At 37.3% G+C, this 19,643-nt stretch overlaps 1 protein-coding gene across 1 annotated transcript in view; it reads left to right on the top strand.

Annotated features, from left to right (window-relative positions):
- LOC122817287 (medium-chain acyl-CoA ligase ACSF2, mitochondrial-like) overlaps positions 1-19,643 on the top strand; it is a 1,325,947-nt gene that overhangs the window by 765,911 nt on the left and 540,393 nt on the right. Inside the window, exon 10 of the mRNA XM_044090513.1 lies at positions 7,932-8,008. Coding sequence (XP_043946448.1) covers positions 7,932-8,008 — 77 coding nt within the window. The remainder of the gene's footprint in view (positions 1-7,931; positions 8,009-19,643) is intronic.

The following is a 19,643-nucleotide window of genomic DNA, read 5'->3' as shown; positions in this document are numbered from 1 at the left end:
GCTCGGTAGTGTAAGCAGAGGCATGTGAGATGAAACATTTAGAATCAGGGGCCTGGGAAATGAAATATTTACAGGCTGCCTTCGACCATTGTAGACATAGGTGCCAAACCAGGAGTAAATCCCTGGTTCACCATTCCAGTTGTCCAATTTACACTTGAAGTGGGTTAGGGAGGTGCTCTACATGGATGGAGAGCCATAAAAAAGGGGACACTGTACTCAATGATAGCTCTGATGAGTACTGAATTCACTAGAACAAAGTCCTTCATAGACCTAGATGCCATATCTATGTTTATAAGTTGTGCAATGCCTTTTTCTATATGGAGCCTACATGGCTTCCCTGTCTCTGTATGCATTTACCCATGTTCTCTCATTTCCTCCAGACATGCCACAGTTGTGTAGACATGTGGTGGTCAAAGGCTAGGTTAGTATGTGCATCCACAAGTCCCTGACTAATGGATCAACTCTTATGAATGTGTTAGCAAGGGTAGCTATCTTCCTGTAGGATACTATTATTCATTTTTTGACTTTTAATTTTAGTCCTTGGCTTTGACACCAGTTCTTTGCCTATGTCATCTGTTCTTGGAAGACATTAGTGCGGAGGATTCTATAGCCACTCCTAATTTGCAATCATCTGCAAATTTAGTGACCTATAGGCTCTTGACATTGGCCTTGACTTCAGAAAAGTAATTGCCAAAAAGAAGCAGTCCCAGGACTGATCCTTGTGGGACTCTGCTGGTGACTGCCTAATTTATAGAGGTAAACTCCCTATTTGTAACTTCCTAGGTCTTGTTTGTGAGCCAACTGGCTATCCACTAGGTGACATGAGGGTTTATACATAATGACTTGAGTTTGTCAACAATGCCCAAGTGGAGTATTGTGTCTAATGCCTTGACCAGCTAAAGGTAGGTAGTGTGAAGCATTTTGTTCCTCTCCATTGCTTTGGTGACCTTCTCAATGAAGTCTACCAGACTGAGTAGGCATGACCTGCCCTTGATGAAACCAAAGTAGATTGAGTCTAGTTTCTAGGGGCTTCTTATCTCATTATTGATCAGTTCCATAATTCTTTCCGTGGCTTTGCATATGAGACAAGTCAGACTTATGGGTCTGTTATTTCCAGGGTCCATGGATTGTAACTTCTCTGCCTTTGTGCAGAGAGATGATGGTTGATGTTCTCCATTTGTATGGTAAGCCTGCTTGGAAACTACCATTAAACAGTGATTCCAGAGGACCTGACTTGTTCTGTTTCATGTTATTTAGAAAGCACCCTTGGATATTGTTGGGACCCACACATGCAGTGTTCTTGACTGTACAGAGATCATTGAGGACCTGTTCTGTAGTGATAGATAGCTGAGTTATATTTGATGGTATTTCTTGAGGGGAGGCTTGGAGAGGGGTAAAGTTAGAGATGAATTTGTCTGCCAGTAAGTTTGCTGCAGCTTCTGGCTCAGTATAGGTGGCTCCATTAACAATGAGCTCTGAACACAATTGTGCATTGCCATTAAGGTTGCAGACATAACTAAAGAATGCACTGTGGTTGTCTTTGGTCTGGGAGGCCAGATTTACCTCAAATTTGGCTTTGGTAGACTTTGTTTGTCCTCTGAGTTGTTTGTTTAATTTGATGGGGGTGATTTTATCCTGCTGGGTGCTACACCTCCTAATTTTTTCCATGATTTTCTTTCTTCTGTTATATATCCTATTGACATTGTGATTCCATCAAATTGGATTGTTTTTTGTGTTAGTTCTGTACTTATTCCTGGTGGATACATCTGTCTCTTTGCAGCTATTAATGTACCTGTATTGGATTTCTGTGAACAGTTCTGCATAAACAACAGTGTTCTCAGGGTTTATTGGGGGGGGGGGGGCTTGAAATGTTGCCAGGTTATTGCTTAATACTAGTAAGTTATTCTTAGAGTAGTTTCTGGGGATTCCAGGGTTAGCTGAGGTTTCAGGTTTTATATTTACTACAAAGGAAACCATTCAGTCTGACATCACCAGAGAGGACATTACACTAGGAGGTGTGCAGCGCTCTCCATTATTAATGAAGACCAGATTAAGTATATTGTCACTCCTAGTCATTGTATTAACAATCTGGTCTTGGGAGTTTGAGTCCAGGATCTCTGTGCCTGCATGTTTGGGGTCCTATTTAATTCCCAGTTAATACCGGGTAATTAAAGTCACCCATGAATATGGTATTGGGATCGATGGTGAGTGTCACCAGTAAGCTTAACTGTGTATTATGGGTTTCCTGGTTCATAAAGTGGGACCTATAGCTTGTATGGAGGTGGCATTGGATTTTGCCTTTGGTGATTTGAATGTATAGAAGCTCAAGTGTACTGTCCTGTTTCACCAATTATATTCATTTGTGGTGTAAGTCAAGATGCTTCTAACTTTAGTCCCTGCCTGAGTAGTAGCTAATTTAAATGTGTGGAAAACATTATAGCCTTCACAGCTTTAAACCTAGACTCAGTGGCTGCACAGATGACAGCATTCTCTAGGGTAAGTAGAACACTTAGGGAGTGGAGTTTCTTGTTTAGACTCCATTGAGCAGTAACACCTTTAGATTCTCTTGGTTTTGATTTGCTATTTCAGAAGGATTGCCGGGGTGGCTTTGTCTAAAAAGGCACTATGGGAAGAATGATGTTTTGTCTAATATTCAAAAGCCTAAAGAGGAAAGCTGCAGACCATCACTGGCAAAGCAGCATGGTCTGTTAACCATCTACTTCCATGATGAAAAATGTTACACCCCCTTAGAATGACAGCAGAAACTAAGCCAATTATTAAAGTCAGTTATCTTATTTTTGTATTGTGGCATCATCCTTTGACAAGGTAGAATGCTGCCCAATGCTAGGGTCATATCAGACTGGAATACATTGTCTGAGAGCTCCATTATGTCTCCATTTATATAGTCTAGGGAAGCATGTCCCCAGTCATTTACAATCACATGGACTTTGACTGAGTCATACTGGTATTTGTGGTCCAATGACATGACTACTTGCATAATCTTGTGGATCCTAGTCCCTGATAAGCAACTGACTGTGACTTTTTCCTTACTCATCCTGGTGAGAGGGACATTACTGTTTCTCACAATGTGGTCTCCAATGACCAGAATGTTGGTTTGTGTGGCAGCTTGCCATGGACTTAGAAGTAGAGCCTCCATGAGATGTGGCTGTATGTGGATGTTGTTTTGAAAGAGTGCATGTGGGGGTGCTGAGATTATTATGCATGCTTCATCTAGGAGGCATTTGGTGTTCAAGGATGTTAACTTCACATGCCTCAGCAAATGTGGGTCTATGTGGCTGGCTCCTGCTGTATGTCATGGATGCAGTATGTGTACTACCGACAACCTGATTGACATTAGTACTTTTATATGAGAGCAATGTCTCCAGGGACATTATGTAAATACATCTCTTCCATACCTTATCAGTTTGTTTGAGAATTAGCTGGTTGTCAGTGAACATGATGAAATGTCTGTACTGCTTCACGATGCTCATATCCACCAAGCTGGCAAAGTTCATATCCATGGCAACAAGCCTTTTTTTATTGATTAGACAGTTACTGTGAAAATGTACAGTTAAGCCAGGAGTGTTTGGTTCACAAATCTGGGGGTAGTGTTTGTCACTGTAAAAATAGTTGTCCTGTGCATAACTTGGAAATGGAGGGATTTCAAGGGTGCTTTTACAGGTAGAATGTCAACTCAACGTGTCTGCATGTATACAGGGCACTGCCAAACACATAAGGGAAACTACTATAGTAGACCCTGAAGATTTTTGAATGAAGTATTTAGGGAGATGTGTTGAAGATAAGTTAGACAGTAGCTAATTAAACTACTAAATGAATAGCTTTGTCTAGAATAATGAATGGTGGTGATTCTCCTAAATGGCTACTAACTGGTTTCTACTACTGCTGGAATCACCACAGGATCACACTGCTGGGATTCAATGTCCCTTTAATTCTGCAAAACAGCAGCACTAATCCCAAGATGAGAAGCTGACCACAGGCTCTTTAGTGGTCAGTAGTAAAATCCCAGATGATGCAGGAGTTTCTAGGCTTTTGTTAGCCTTTTCCTGGCTGATGCCTTGACTAGCAACCAGACAATCAGGAAGGTCCCATACAGAAACTCACTACCCAGTCAGAGACAGGAGGCAATGACCCTCTGCTTCTTCTCTCACCAGTAGCAGGACAGTAGCACACATTTCAAATTGGCACCTATGAAGCAGTTATCAGGCTTCCTGTGATCATCAGTCACCAAGAAACAATGCCCCTATGCTTCTTTTCTCAACAGAAGCAAAATAGAAGTAGTAATCTCAAGATGACTACTGAGAAGCAGAATGTGGGCTCTTCATTAATTGGATCTCTTGCACCGGCTGTTGCCGATTTTAAAGGTTAGATGGGAAAAAAGTGGGTTAATATCCTAAGAGCAGCATTGTACACTAAGCAGTTAGGAAGATATGAAAGAGAGAGAACTCAAGCTTTAGCAGTGCAAGGGGAGAGCCACTAATTTTTAAAGAGTAAGATGGATTGTATGGGGGGGGCACTCAATGGATCTATGGAATAAGGTGAGAGTGGGTCAAATCAATTTAAATGACTTAAGGGGGAATGACTTCAAAAATGCTAATTTTGTTCTTTCTGATAACATCCAATAAAAGAGAAGAGGGAAGGATTTGTGTGATCAAGTTAACATGAGGGATGGGAAAGTAAAGAGCAGTGGGTTTAACAGCACAACACCACCAGGATGGGAGAGCGAGGAAAATCTAATTTCTGTTTGCCTCACAGAAAATATACTTATAAAAAGCACTTTTAATGTTCAGTCTTCCTTTGTTTCTCAACAGTCATTCACTTTCAACATAATATTTTCCTTTTACACTTTTACTCTATTACTAAATTTATCCAGCAGCTATAATATAAAACGTAGGATAGTGTGTTTTAAACACATGGATACAGCTCTTCATAATCAAACAAGAAACAACTCAAGTTGCATAAGTCCAGGGCGTACATGCCAAGCAACAGCCTTCATCAAAAAAAAAAAAAAAAAAACAAGCACATATACTCAGCATCAATATAAGTATGAATTGACAAGCCCAGGTTTGGTTAACTGCTTGAATTCTGGTACCTGAAATAATCCTTGAATTGCTCTGTGCCATTACTGAATAACTACAAGCACACATATACACATATACAGTCATACTCACACAAAAAGCACACATACACATGCAAAATGCTACTAGGACTTCCTTACATTTCACTTTTAAAATTATTCTCATATTCTCTCATCTCTAATTACAAACTCTTAATGACAAAAAAAATGTTATCCTTTCTCAATCATCACAGTTATTAGTACTGCATTCTACCAGCTATGTTGCTAATTCTTTGTACTGTGACACCCACATACACACACACACACACACACACACACATATATATATATATATATATATATATATATATATATATATATATATATATATATATATATTATATAAAACCACACACTTATATCCTCACACATACATGTTGACAGAACATGCCCTAATGTCACCATTGCCAAGTATTACTTTCTCTTCAATACTTATCAGATTCTAAATTATTCTTATAGTCTATCTCACTAGCTCTAATTACAGAGTATCAGGAACAAATGTTATTAGCCTTCTCCCCCACCTCATTTGTTATTACTTTATTTTAGACTACCCACAGCATTGCTGGCTGGAAGCTATAATTGAGGCATGCAATTTTTGATCAACTGCCTTACTACTTTTACTGTCTAGTGAAATACACTATCGGAGATAATAGGCCAAACCAATAGCCTTCACTCATGTCAATCCAGATACCACCTTTAGCTACATACTACAATAACACCTCCAAAGTAGAATATAGTTTTAGGTGTTTATGGGTTGGATAACTGAGGAAAGTGTAATGCATCATGGGAAGTATCATCCAGTCTGCCACTAGCTGCTGCCATTATTAAGACTTTGGGGAAGAGCAGGCCTATAATTTCCAGGTGCATTCTACAGTGGAATGAGAGTATGTTTTTACATCTCATCTAATTTCATTTTAAAGAAAAAGTAAAATTTGGAAAACAGCAATTGCATTTGCTTCAATCACAAGTTTGCAAATAGACTGCTTGCTACTAAAAATGAAAGGAATCTTTTATTAGTTTTTTTCCCCTTCAAGAGATAAATTTGGGTACTCACCAGGGCACACAGTTTCACAGCCTGGGCACATGCCCCTGTATGCCCCAGTGTAGTACTACCCATGGCAACAACAGAAAAAAAAAGCCAAGATGAATAGTCACCCCACAACAGGGCAATCCTTGCAATTCATGTGAGGACTTGGTGAGCACCATCAAGGTAGTTGACACTTGCAGCTTCATTTTCTGTAAGAAGCACATGGAAGAGCACCAGCAGAAAGTGTTATTCATGCATTATACTAATATGAATAGTTTACGACATGACAGAGCAAAACAAATTACCTCCTTTGCATTTTTTTTTCAATTGACAGGTCTATAAAGCATAACAATTGTGTGTATGTCTATGTTTTAAATAGTGTAAGTAAATTTTTCAGTTATAAAGTGAATTGCAAAATGTCACAGCTCCAGTCATAAATGGAGAGTTTAGCAATTTTAGAATAACACTTGCCATCACAGAATAGCTTTATGAAAACAATAATTGTTTCAAATTATAAAATGCAAAGCAGAATGCCATAGCTGCTGTCAGGAATGCAATAGAATGTCAGGTGTTGTCATCCAGAATAATTTAAAAGTACTGTATGCTACCTCTTACACTTATGAGCTGCTTTGCAAAATGTCACAGCTAGACTCCATACATCACAGCTCCAAGCCAGACATCACATGTCACAGCTCCAGGCTGGACCCAACATGTCACTGCCCTACTTACTGAAGAACGGTTTAAGTATTCCATAGTTGTACTTGTAGTGTTAAAGTTAATGGTGGGGTAGAGCTGGGGTGAGGCCAGGAAGGGGCAAGAGGTAGAAAATGGTTAAATCACCCCCGTCACCAAATTCCACTGTCACACATCTGAGCCTTTTCAATATGTTCATAGGTTTATAATATCATAGGTAGGCACTAGGCTAGCTGCACTTGTGGGTCTCTTTAAGACAAGCCATTTCACCTTTTTGTGCTTGAAATAACCTATCCTATCCTATTTGTTTACCCAGCCCATGTTCGATAATTATTACCCCTAATAAGAATAATTGGGATCATACCATAACTTATTGGAGGGGACCCATGAATGGGATAAAGAATTTAGGAGCTGCAGCTGTCCATTAGTAGTACAGGGGGTAGTCCTGAGGTAAATTTTCTATTTCCTATCCACAGCTCTAAGTTGCACTTGAAAATGGACAGAAATTAACTTTGCGTTTTGTGGGTGTGGAGTCTGCTCCATAGCAGTGGTATCCTCTGTGAAATATTCCTGTCCCTCCAAACCTTTCTGTTGATGTTGCAGAAGAGGTTTAGATTCCCTAGAGTGAATGTTTTTGATGCCATCTGGCTTGCTGATGTGTAGTAAATCCACCAGCAATGGGAATCAGTAAGTTCAGACCTTTTTTTTCTTTTTTTGAGGTCTCAAGATGTCAGCATATTTGTTCATCTGAATTTGTTTTACTAGGAAGATTGTAATTTATTAACTCAATCTTTGTGTAGAACCAATTCATTTAATTTAATAGCATTTTGTTCTAAATTGGCTGTTTCCAGTATCCTGTTTCTCATGTAGTGCTTCAGAGTCTGAAAACAAGCAATGGTGAAGGATGCCTGAGCTTATGCTAAGACTACATTGATTAGAATGTGACAGTTTCTATTCAGTGTCAGTTGTGAAACTCATCTTGTACCAAAAAACAGATAGATGAATAAGTTAAGTTTATATACGGCATATACATGATTAGAATAACATATTAGCTTTTCATTATCATTTGCTTTACAGGCTTTATTGGAGCATCACTAGTACCAAAAGAAATATTTAAGAGGATTATGACTGAAATGCATTGTAAAGAACTTGCAGTAAGTAGCCAGCTTTGAATTTCATAGGTTAAAAAGCAGAATATTGTGCTATAAATGGTCTTGCAGTGTTGTTCAAGATACAATGATAATATTGTAAACTTTGGCACTTGCCTTCCACTTTTTATCACTTTGTTGAAGGAAATCAGTTAAATGAATAAACACACTTGGCAGATAAAGAAAATGGCAGTCAGTCATGTTTAAGCTGTCTTCAGTAGTTCTTGTCATGGTTTTTCATTTTGGATTCAAGGGATTACTTTCTTGGAGAGAGTATACATGCTCAAAGTGATGTGGGCCCTCTAATATGCGCCACTCTAAGGTGCACATTAAGAAACTACGTGAGTGAATATTCCTGGCATATGGTTCCAGGTCATTTCAGTGAATTAATATTCAATGAATCTCACTTAAGTAAGGTTATCTGACAAAAGGATTCTCTTGATAGAAGACTACCTTGGAATAGCAGTCTTTGCATGTGGGGAGGGGAATGGAACCCCTTGCAGCCATATATAAGGACAGTACCCACTGTACTCCGTTAACTTATATAATTAACTCTGAGACATATCTCTCAACTGTCCCTGATTTTGCCTCAGATTATTTTCCTGTCCCCTGAAAAGCAATTTGACTTTCTTGTAAATCACTGCAGATTACAGTAATTCAATAATGCCAAACATTTGACATTCATACTTGTTATTGCTCACAAACTACACGTTACTATAAAACCTGTTTTTCTGAAATATTTTTAAAAATCGTCCCTGATTTTAAACCTTTGTCTCCCATTAACTTTGGTTTTGTCCAGAACTCTTGAACACAGGTGAGAGGTAAATTCTGGAATTACTGCATAATGGGGTTAAAGCAATAACAATGTTTCACTTCTAAGAGCATCGCATGAATTGAACCAGTAAGCAAAAGAAATGCTGTGCAATCACTTAGACCAGGATATAAATCAAATCACCTTTATTTTATGTTTTATAAGATAAAGGTGATTTGTTTTACATGCTGCTGTGAGTGATTTAACAATGTTTTTTTTTTAATATTGGCAGAAAAGACCATTTCCCTAATTGCAACAGTCCTTGAGTATTGCACTGCAACACACACACACACACACACACACACACACACACACACACACACACACACACACACACACACACACACATATAGGAACAGTATAATACAGCAATGTTATGTGAGCCCTGCAAGCTAATCATTTGAATTGTCAGAACCCTCTAGAGCGAGTCCCAAAATACCGAGACTGAATGGTCAAAAAAAACAGACTTACTAATATTAATGCCTTTTCTTGGAATATTCCCTTTTCTCTGAGGTATATCAGTCTCTGAGTTGATAGATATAAGTTTGGGATTTGCCACCATATGGAGGGGTGCAGGAGAGGCAGCCATGCTGCACAACTGTACACAAAGAATAACTGTCTTAGCCCTCTGTACAAATAACACAGATTTCTACCCCCCCAAAAAGAAAAAAGAAATCTTCAGTCAAGAAGGTTATTTTACTTAATCCCCTTTAAAGAATATCTCTTCAGCAAATTACTGTAGCAGTCTTTCAAACAGCCGACAAACAAAACTTTATAAAAGTTTAAGCTACGATGAATGATTGAGCTAAACATTTCAGCAATTCCCCCAGGAAGACAGCACTGTGTCTGATGCTTAGATGAAAGTTTGCCTCACATGGAAGTTTCTCACTGTAGATTCTTTAGGAATTTTTCTCACAATAGCATCTGAATGTCTGCTTTTCTCCAGACTAATGTCATAAGTCAGTGACTGGTTATATATATATATATATATATATATATATATATATATATATATATATATATATATATATATATATATAGTTTCAATTTATAATCTCGAAATACTGAAATGTCGAATTTCAGTATATTGAGACTATAAAGCCAAAAAATCAAAACACCAAAACCCCAAAGCACGAAATTCAAAATCGCAAATGTAAACACACCAAGCACCACACAATACATACACCATCCTCCCCACATTACAACAAACAAACAAAACACACAGAAACACAATACAAACAGACAAACCTACACTACATATAAGCAGGGGGGCAAGCCCCTCTGCATCCCCCATTTGCGGTACTGAGCCCCCGCTACTTATATATACTAACTCTGAGGTCGCACCCAACAGAAAAAGACAGCAAACTCTCCACTACACACTCTACAATCCCCCTGCGCACACATTACTTATGTACAAACACCACTACTTTCAACACTTACACACTCATACTCTTACCTGCCTACCCTAACCCACACCTAAAACTTCTGAATACACTCACATAAACTCAAATCCCTACCCAAAACCCTTAAAAAAATATTCACTTACCTTAATCTCCAACCATACACACACCACACCATACATCAGGCATACAGCATATCCCAATTCACATAGCGCACCACCACAACTGCAAATTCAACATTTTCGGATTAGTGGTTATGGAATTTCGCTATTTTGGAAGTTCAGCTTTATAGCCTCAAGATACTGAAATTCAACATTTCAGTATTTCAAGATTATAAAGTGAAGCCATTTCTTTTTTTGAGTGCATGGAGTTTTATCTGCTCTATTGACTACCAGTTAGAGAAAAGAAAGTGCTCGTGGATAGTAGCATGAAGTGTTTTACAGATTTAAAAGCTGTAAAGCACATAGCAGTGCCACACAGGCAATGGACAGAATGAAAGGGTCCTTCTGAGGAACTATTGGCATTAAAACTGTTAGACATTTGGCACTGCCAAAGTGTTTTTTTTTTAATACAAAAAATTTGCAGTGTGGCAAGCCAAAGACGTTACAGCTGATTTAGCTTCTGTCACTGTTCTGTGGAGGCTGACACTGGCTGCTGTTATGCTTTCACATGAGGCTAAAGCTTAACAGTACTTAGAGGTGCGTGACAAAACAGAGACATTATAAAGTAACTGAACTAGCATTTGGGGTTTAATCACACCAAAGTCAAAGAATCATTGAATAGTAAGAATGTACATACATATATATATATATATATATATATATATATATATATACACACACACACACACACACACACACACACACACACACACACACACACACACACACACACACTTTATTAATCTTCATACCCATGAGAATGTCAGACAAAGCTATATAAAGAGAAGTTGTAAAATACTGCTCCAAACTCCAAACTCCACTGACCAAAGCAAAAAACAGGAAAGCGAGGACGAATGCAGGCTGGAAAAGATCCTCCAATTTTATTAACACACAAACCACAAAATAGTAATCCACAGAATGAACGCCTTCACAGTTACAGCGTTTTCGTCCAAATAGACTTCTTCAGATAAAATTAACTTTTACTTTACGGTATTTATATAAAAACAATTTCCACTAGCACCAATCATTAAACCATTCTGTTTTAAACGTACAAATCAACCTACAAGCTGCTGAATAAATAATTAATTCATCACTTCCTGTTTCCATAATAATTGATTCTTTGTAAATGAATAAATAAACTTTTAAATAAATAAATAAATATATAAATATTATTTATACATTAAAAACTCCTATAAATGTTGACTGTTTATAAATATTCTAAATTACATGTTAAAAATGTGTTAAAAATGTTCGTTGAAAATCTTTTTAATGAAACTATTCTAACCTGAATGCTTAGTACAAATGTTACTTAAAATACAGCAAGGGTGACACCTACTGTCAAGAATTGAAGTGGAAGAAGGGAGAAAAGGGAGGTTTGAACCTATTTTTGGTATGAATTGTGAGCAGAATAAAAAAGAAGAAGACAAAGAAGGAAATTTCCAAAAATCTTTGATTCTGGAATATAATTTATTGAACAAAAATATTAAAAATGCATTCCAAAAGGAATGGGAGAGATTTAGGGCCCTCACGGATCTGGATGGGTTGCCACAGGAGACACCAAGAATAGTATTTAAAAATACAGTAAGTATAAAAGGGATCTTGGAAAATAATAATTGTGGTAATAAGGGAAGTCAAATTGGAACTAGGGTTAAATTTGGAACTTTTAAATGTGGCAAATGCAAACAATGTGAGCATATTATTAATAGAGAAAAAGTTTTTTTGACCAGCAGGGGAAGGTGTATAACCAGTAAGGGTTATTACAATTGTGAATCTATAGGACTGGTGTATTTGGCTATTTGCGTGGAATGTCCTTCTTTTTACATAGGAAAGACAGAAAGGACATTAAAGAGACGCATTTATGAACACATGTATGATGTTAAAAAGGGAAAAGAAACAAACGCTATTTATAGGCACACTAAAACATGTGTGGGGGCCAAATTCCAATTTTTTGTTTTAGATCAAATAAAAAGAAATATAAGAGGAGGCCTTTGGGAAGAAAATATTGCCTATAAAGAATTATGGTGGCAAGTGGCCCTGGAGGCAAATAAAAAACCAGGGCTAAATGAATATATTTCTATTTTGCCTCTCCTGAAAATAAGATCTGCTAGAGTGTGATTTTTGTATTCCCTTACCAGATCTTGACAGTAGGTGTCACCCTTGCTGTATTTTAAGTAACATTTGTACTAAGCATTCAGGTTAGAATAGTTTCATTAAAAAGATTTTCAACGAACATTTTTAACACATTTTTAACATGTAATTTAGAATATTTATAAACAGTCAACATTTATAGGAGTTTTTAATGTATAAATAATATTTATATATTTATTTATTTATTTAAAAGTTTATTTATTCATTTACAAAGAATCAATTATTATGGAAACAGGAAGTGATGAATTAATTATTTATTCAGCAGCTTGTAGGTTGATTTGTACGTTTAAAACAGAATGGTTTAATGATTGGTGCTAGTGGAAATTGTTTTTATATAAATACCGTAAAGTAAAAGTTAATTTTATCTGATGAAGTCTATTTGGACGAAAACGCTGTAACTGTGAAGGCGTTCATTCTGTGGATTACTATTTTGTGGTTTGTGTGTTAATAAAATTGGAGGATCTTTTCCAGCCTGCATTCGTCCTCGCTTTCGTGTTTTTTGCTTTGGTATATAAAGAGAAGCACATTAAACCTCATAGAGGACAGTATTAGTCAATTAAATAATACTGCAGTTTAAAAAAACTCAGTATGAGGTCAGGTTATCATCTGCTGAGAAATATATGATGATAAGGAGGAGGCTGGGTGTCCTCTCCTCTGCATCCAAGAGACAAGACAAAGGTCAAAGCCAATTGGTTTCAAATCCAGGCTACTACTCAGAGGGAGGACATACTAGAAATGATGTCAAAAATGTGGTAAGGGAGAGGCTTCAGAAGGAAGTGAGTAATCGCATCATACTTAATGATGGACTTATGACAATTAGACTCCAGTGTAAGGACAGGGTACTATTCACAATACTGGCCTGTGCCTCACAGCAGGGTTGTGATAGCAAGGAAAAGGATGCAGCCAAGCAGCAGCTGTAGGACCTAATATATAAAGCTAGGCAACATGAGCTGGTGTTGATAATGGGAGACCTGAATGCACATATTGAGACAGACAGAAATTATATTATAACTGTCTGGGTGTACGTGGCTGGGACTATAGAAATAAGGAAAGAGAGACCCTTCTAGACATCTCTCTGGCAAATAGCTTGAAGGTGGTCAATGCATAATTCAAGTGAGACAGTCACAAGATCACATACAAGAGCGACCAAAATGCAACTCAAGTAGACTTACTGTTAGTAAGGAAAAGGCATTGTGGTAGAATGAGAGATTGCAAACTCATCTCCAGTGAAAAGGGTGGGCTACAGCATAAACCATTGGATGCCATAATCAGCTACAAGCAATGGTCAGAAAAGGCTGTAAAGCCAGCAGAGACTTGGCTAAAGACCTGGAAGGTGACTGAAGAGAAAGTACAGGAATTCTAGGAATTACTCAGAGCACTAACACCTCAGGAAGAAGAGAAAATAGGTGGAATTGAAGAATAGCGGTACCTCAAAATAGCATATGTTTAGACTATAGCACAGTTACGTGTCTGAGCCAAGTATGGAAATAAGGTATATAAGGAAAGCTGGTGGTGAAGTGCAGAAGCCCAGGAAGTCATCAAAAGAAAGAAGGACTGCAGAAAAAAGTGTGAGCTAGAAAAGACAAACCAGACTAAGAAGGAATACTGGTTGGCTATCACTGAGGCTAAGACTGCAGTTGCAAAAGCAAAGAACAAGGCATCAGAAGCTCTCTACCAGCTTTTGGAAAGTGATTCAGCAGATGACATAAAGAAACTGTATCAGATTGTAAGGCATAAACATAAAGACAAAGAAGATGGTCATCAGATACCCTTCATAAAGGATTCCATTAACAACCTGCTCATCAGTCCAGAGGACTTCAAAGGGAGATGGAAGGTATACTTCCAATCACACCTCTCAGCTATCTAGATTTTCACAGACTGTCCAGATTATTGCCTCATACTTTGTTGTGTTCCTCATAAATTTGTGTTTTTCTGGCAAATCACTGAGGATTGAAGTAACTAAATGATGGTATATATTTGAGTTACAAAATTCATATCCTTCAGAAAATTAATCCTAATACAAATATTATTATAATACTTTCCTAAGTTTATACAAATTATATTTAAAATCTGTCTCTAATTTTGGGCCTTTGTGCTCCCATTAGTTTAGGATTTGTCCAGATTTCTTGCACTAAGAGGTTGAGAGGTATGTTTCTAGCAGCTTCTGAAAAAAGAAAAAACAAGAGAAGCTACACAGTCCATGATAAACAAAGGTGAGCCCACTCTAGACGAAGTAAGAACAGCACTAAAGAAAATTAAGTCAGGAAAAGCAAAACACAACTTAAATGAGGTCACAGCTGATATGATCAAGATGTTGGCTGAGTTAGGGGAGAAATGGCTCCAGCGGGTACTCATAGTAGTATGTAGAGAATGGTGTATTCCAGCACATTGGAGAATAAGCAATCTAGTGTCAGTGTACAACAACAACAAAAGAGTCATTCACAAATGTGGGCAGTGCAGAGGTATCAAACTCCTGTCACACTGCACGAAAGTTCTGGATAGAATGATTGATAAACAAAAATGCAGAGTAGTAGAATGTAAGATGGGAGATGAGCAGTTCCGATTCAAATCAGAAGAAGGTAAAGATGAAGAAAGAGTACAACTGGGTATTTCTAGACTTGGAGAAAGCATATGACAAGATCCCAAGAAATCTGATTTGGCAGTTCTTTGAGGGTTCAAAGCCCCAGAAGCACTGAGAAAATTAATGCAGGCTGTGTGCAAGGACCAGTGACACAAGCATGAACAGTATTCAGAGTAATAGTCGGGTTCTCAGTGCAATTGGGTGTGCATCAGGGTTCAGCTCTGAGCCCGTTGCTGTTTATACTGGTTAGGGATTATATTAGAAAACAGGTCAGAGGGGACAGGTCAACAAGTTGCTGTATGCAGACAATGTGGCATTACAGGTAGACTACGAACCCAAACTTCAGCAAATAACTGGGGAATGGAATGCAAAACTGAAGGCACATGGGATGAAAGTGAACACAGATAAGATGGTTGCAATGGCAGCAAATGGAGAAAATCAGAAAAAGCTGAGAAGTGAGCTAGAAGAGAAGATAGTGGAACAGTTTAACAGCTTCAAGAATCTGGGAGGGGTGGCTGAGTCTGAATAAAGAGGTCAACAGTAGATTCTGAGGGACTGCAGCCAACTAGCATAAAGTGTCAGGGGTAGGAAATGGCAGAAGAATGTCAAAGAAGCTTTATTTATTCATTTATTTTACATTTGTTGACTGTGAGAGTCCAACTGGATTACAAGTCCATTTTCAGTGGAGACCCAGGGAGAAAAGCTTCAAGAGAACAATTTTCTACAAAACAGTTTTAGGGACATACTTTTGACATACAATTTTCATAGAAGAGACTTTGACATACATATTAAGCAACAGATAGGATACATTTGTTCTCTACAATATAATATTACATTTTAGAAGATATTCCTAAGTTTAGGATTCCCGTGATTGATTTACTATCAGATGAAAAGTAAGGAATACAAAACAGTGGTGTGGGCAGTACTACTGTATGAACAGAGACCTGGGCAGTGAAGGCAGAGCAGTTGAAACTAGAGGTGATGGAGATTAAGTGCTTGAGACTGGTGGTAGGATGCACACTGTGGAACATATAAGCCCAACTATAAAATGTTGCAGAAAAAGTAAAAAATAACAAATTACAGTGGTTTGGCACATGTGCAGGAAAGCAGAAGACAATCTGATGAAGGAGACTTGGGACAGACAGGAAGAAGGCAAACGGTAACAAGAGTATCCAGCAGAGATATAGCTGGATTGTGTGAATAATGAGTAACAATTAACAAGACACCCTGACACCATATAGACAATGGTGTAAAGGGGTTGATGTTGACGACGACGACAACGATGATGATGATAATGATGATGAGGTTATCATCAGTTGGAAATATATCCAGAAAGTAAAAATATTGCTACGTTTTTAACTCAAATAGACTCATTAGGTATGAAAGAAATAAATGTAACTCCAGCAGATGAAGGGAGAACCTTTAAATGCTATCATGCTGTACTTCATTCCAATGTGTGAAGCATTCTAGAAGTTAATGCATGTAGGTCTGATGGCAATTCTTATTCAAATATGAAGTGACAGAACACAATAGCATATAGATCAATTAAAGAAAAAAAATCTAAGAAAAAAGACACTTAATACACTATATGATTGTGAATATATTGTGTGCGTGTGTGTGTGTGTGTATGTGTCTGTGTGTGTGTGTGTGTGTGTGTGCGCGTGTGTGTGTCTGTGTGTGCGTGCGTGTGTGCGTGTGTGCGTGTGTGCGTGTGCGTGTGTTTCTGTGTGTGTGTCTGTGTGTGTGTCTGTGTGTGTATTTAGAAGGGAAAATTTAAATTAATACTTGCCCACAAACTACACATTTAACAACCCCAAGTCAGAACCAACCTCCCAGAAGTGAAAGATGGTGAAAGTGAATACAGCCTTATCTAGTTACAGTTTATTATAGGTGGGGATATAGTTCATTACACCATCAACATCCACTGAATGTAGTACAAAAGGGGAGGGGCTTGATACAGTAGTTGAATGCTAAGTTAATATGATAGTAAACTGTGCAGTGCTTTGAGAGAAACAGTTAAAAGCACAGAATGTTGCAGAGTTAGAAACATTTCTCAACACTTCAGCAAGATAATGAATTATTTGCAGACTATTGGAACCAATAAGGATCAAATTTATTAGAAGAACAGAAATTATCTGCCATTAAATCTACTCTTTCTTTCTCCCCTTTTAAGAAACTTACATACACCCAATTCATGATCACCAATAATCTATACTTTATGCCGGTCCACTTAAATTTAACCCGAATATATCAACTGCATGCCCCTGCTGTTCCTACCCTCAAGCCAACATTATACATATTCTATGGTTTTGTAGATGCTCCCAAACCATTTGGTGCTCCCTCAAGGTGAAATTAGATAAAATGGGATACCACAAATCAACTCTCTCATGGGAGATGGCACTTTTACATATCCCAAAAAATAATTCTTCAAAATTTAAATTTCACATCCTAATAACTCTCTGTTCACTAGTCAAATTCTACATTACCAAACATTGGGAAGATCTTACTAAGATGTCATGGAGTGGCTACAGGAACATGGCGGTTAAATAGATAACTTCACAAAAACTTTTAATAACAATTCCCAAGAAATGCACCTATTTTCAGAAGTTCTGGAATACTCTATTTGAACTTTTATCTGATAATTAAAATTATTTTGTACTGTTAGTGGCTAAATCTAAGAACCATTCCTATATGTATTTTCAGTAACTTTCCCTTACCCTCTCACTTTGCCTTTTTGACATGTGGCTCAGAATAATGTATTCATGTTTATCTTCTTTTATTTAAAATTACGGAATTGTAATCATAGGCAGTGTTTTCTAGCTTTGGTGAAGTTTTTTATTTGATTATTTAAATATATTTCAATTATTTTAGTCCAGGGGTTTAGCCCATAACAGCACTTTGTATACATTGTAGATAAGAATTGTATTTGCATGTTATCCTTTATATGATCAGCCATGTTAATCTGCATCTCTCTTGTGTTATGCTCTTTTTTGTTGATGTATATGAAATGGAATTTAATAAAAGTTCAATTTGAAAAACAAAAGAGAAAGAAACATTTCTATATGACTAGCACATGGCAAAAGGGAAATAAAAGTGATACAGATTCTGAAATTGCTTAAAAATACAACATGCAACTATAACATTAAAGATGATTGTTGTTTGTTAAAAGGATCAAGTTTAACAATTCCAAAAACACAAAGAGTTATATAATGACTGTAGAAGTTGATCATTTGTGAATAGTGCATAAAAAGGCCATGGTAATAGACAAGATATGGCTGCCAAAAATGGTGGACATGGAAGAGAAACTGCAGCTTGACTGCTTACTTTTCTAGAACAGTAGTCTGGAAAATGCAGTTGTTCAATCCAGAAGTCAGAACTACCCAAAACACAGCAGATGAATGTGTTTATTTTTATCATCCAATTAATAACATACAGTATTAATCAGTATCAATAAGACCATTCTTCCAGGTTTCCCCGCTGTGCCAGTCAATGTTATGATTCCGGTTTTATACATGATTTTTCCCAGTGGCAACCAGCATCTGTTATGTCTGATAATGCTCCACCTTTCAACACTATCCAGTTTAGAAAGCATTATGAAAACCAAAGACTAATTCATTGAAAAGTTACTTAGTGATAGCCTTAAAATAATGGTTTATAGCTTGTGCAATCACTCAAAGAACTCACAATATTAAAACTGCTCCTTGGAAGCAACATATATTGACCTTATTTGACCATGTTTGGGGGATACATAACAAAATAAGATATCTGCCAAAATGATGCTTAAGTATGAATCAGAAAAAAATCACATTTTCGAGCATTGTAATAAGACAGATAGCATAAGAAGAAGTTGAGTCTTTAAAGAGTAAAACTAAGAAATACGCAAATCAATAAATCAATAAAGGTTAAGGCAATATATATTTTTCAGGAAATGATAATCTGTTACACTAAGGCAAGTGAACCAGACTAAACATTTATCTTTAAAAAGCCTGGCATCATGGAACAGAGGGTAAAGCCCTGAATATGACCTGCATGACCCGATGCTGAATTATGGATTGTGTGCTGTAGGAAATAGATAGGGAGGATAAAAACTGAGCAGCCAATGCACGCTTGCTTCCCATCCTGCAGAGGGAGACAGTCTATTATGCTACAGTATGAGCAAAGAGACTTGTAGGCTGGAGAATAAAACACTTGAAATTTATTCCAAAACACAAAGTTAGGTAAGCACTTTCAAGGCAATCCTCTTCATCAGACCTCAATACACAAATAAATTAGCACACAAGGTTTAAATAAAACCAACAACCAATAAAAATTCTTTAAAAATCAGTGAAGCAACCCTATTTTTTTCAAGAGAGGTTTTAAGGACACAGCACTTGTTAAGACCAGGTGATAAGTATGCCTTAAAGTCCACTATCCACCTTAATTCAGCATATTCAGTTTCATTGTTAATGTCACTTTCTCTAAAACTCACATTCATTTTCTGCAAAACCAAAAATTAAAAATTGTGCTGGTCTCCACAATCTAAAACATGTTTGGCTAGTGC

Source organism: Protopterus annectens, chromosome 12.part0, assembly GCF_019279795.1.
Source record: "Protopterus annectens isolate FY-2018-M chromosome 12.part0, PAN1.0, whole genome shotgun sequence".
NCBI classification, from domain to species: Eukaryota; Metazoa; Chordata; order Ceratodontiformes; family Protopteridae; genus Protopterus; species Protopterus annectens.
The sequence above is the reverse complement of the archived record's forward strand: the minus strand, read 5'-3'. Positions and strand labels throughout refer to the sequence as shown.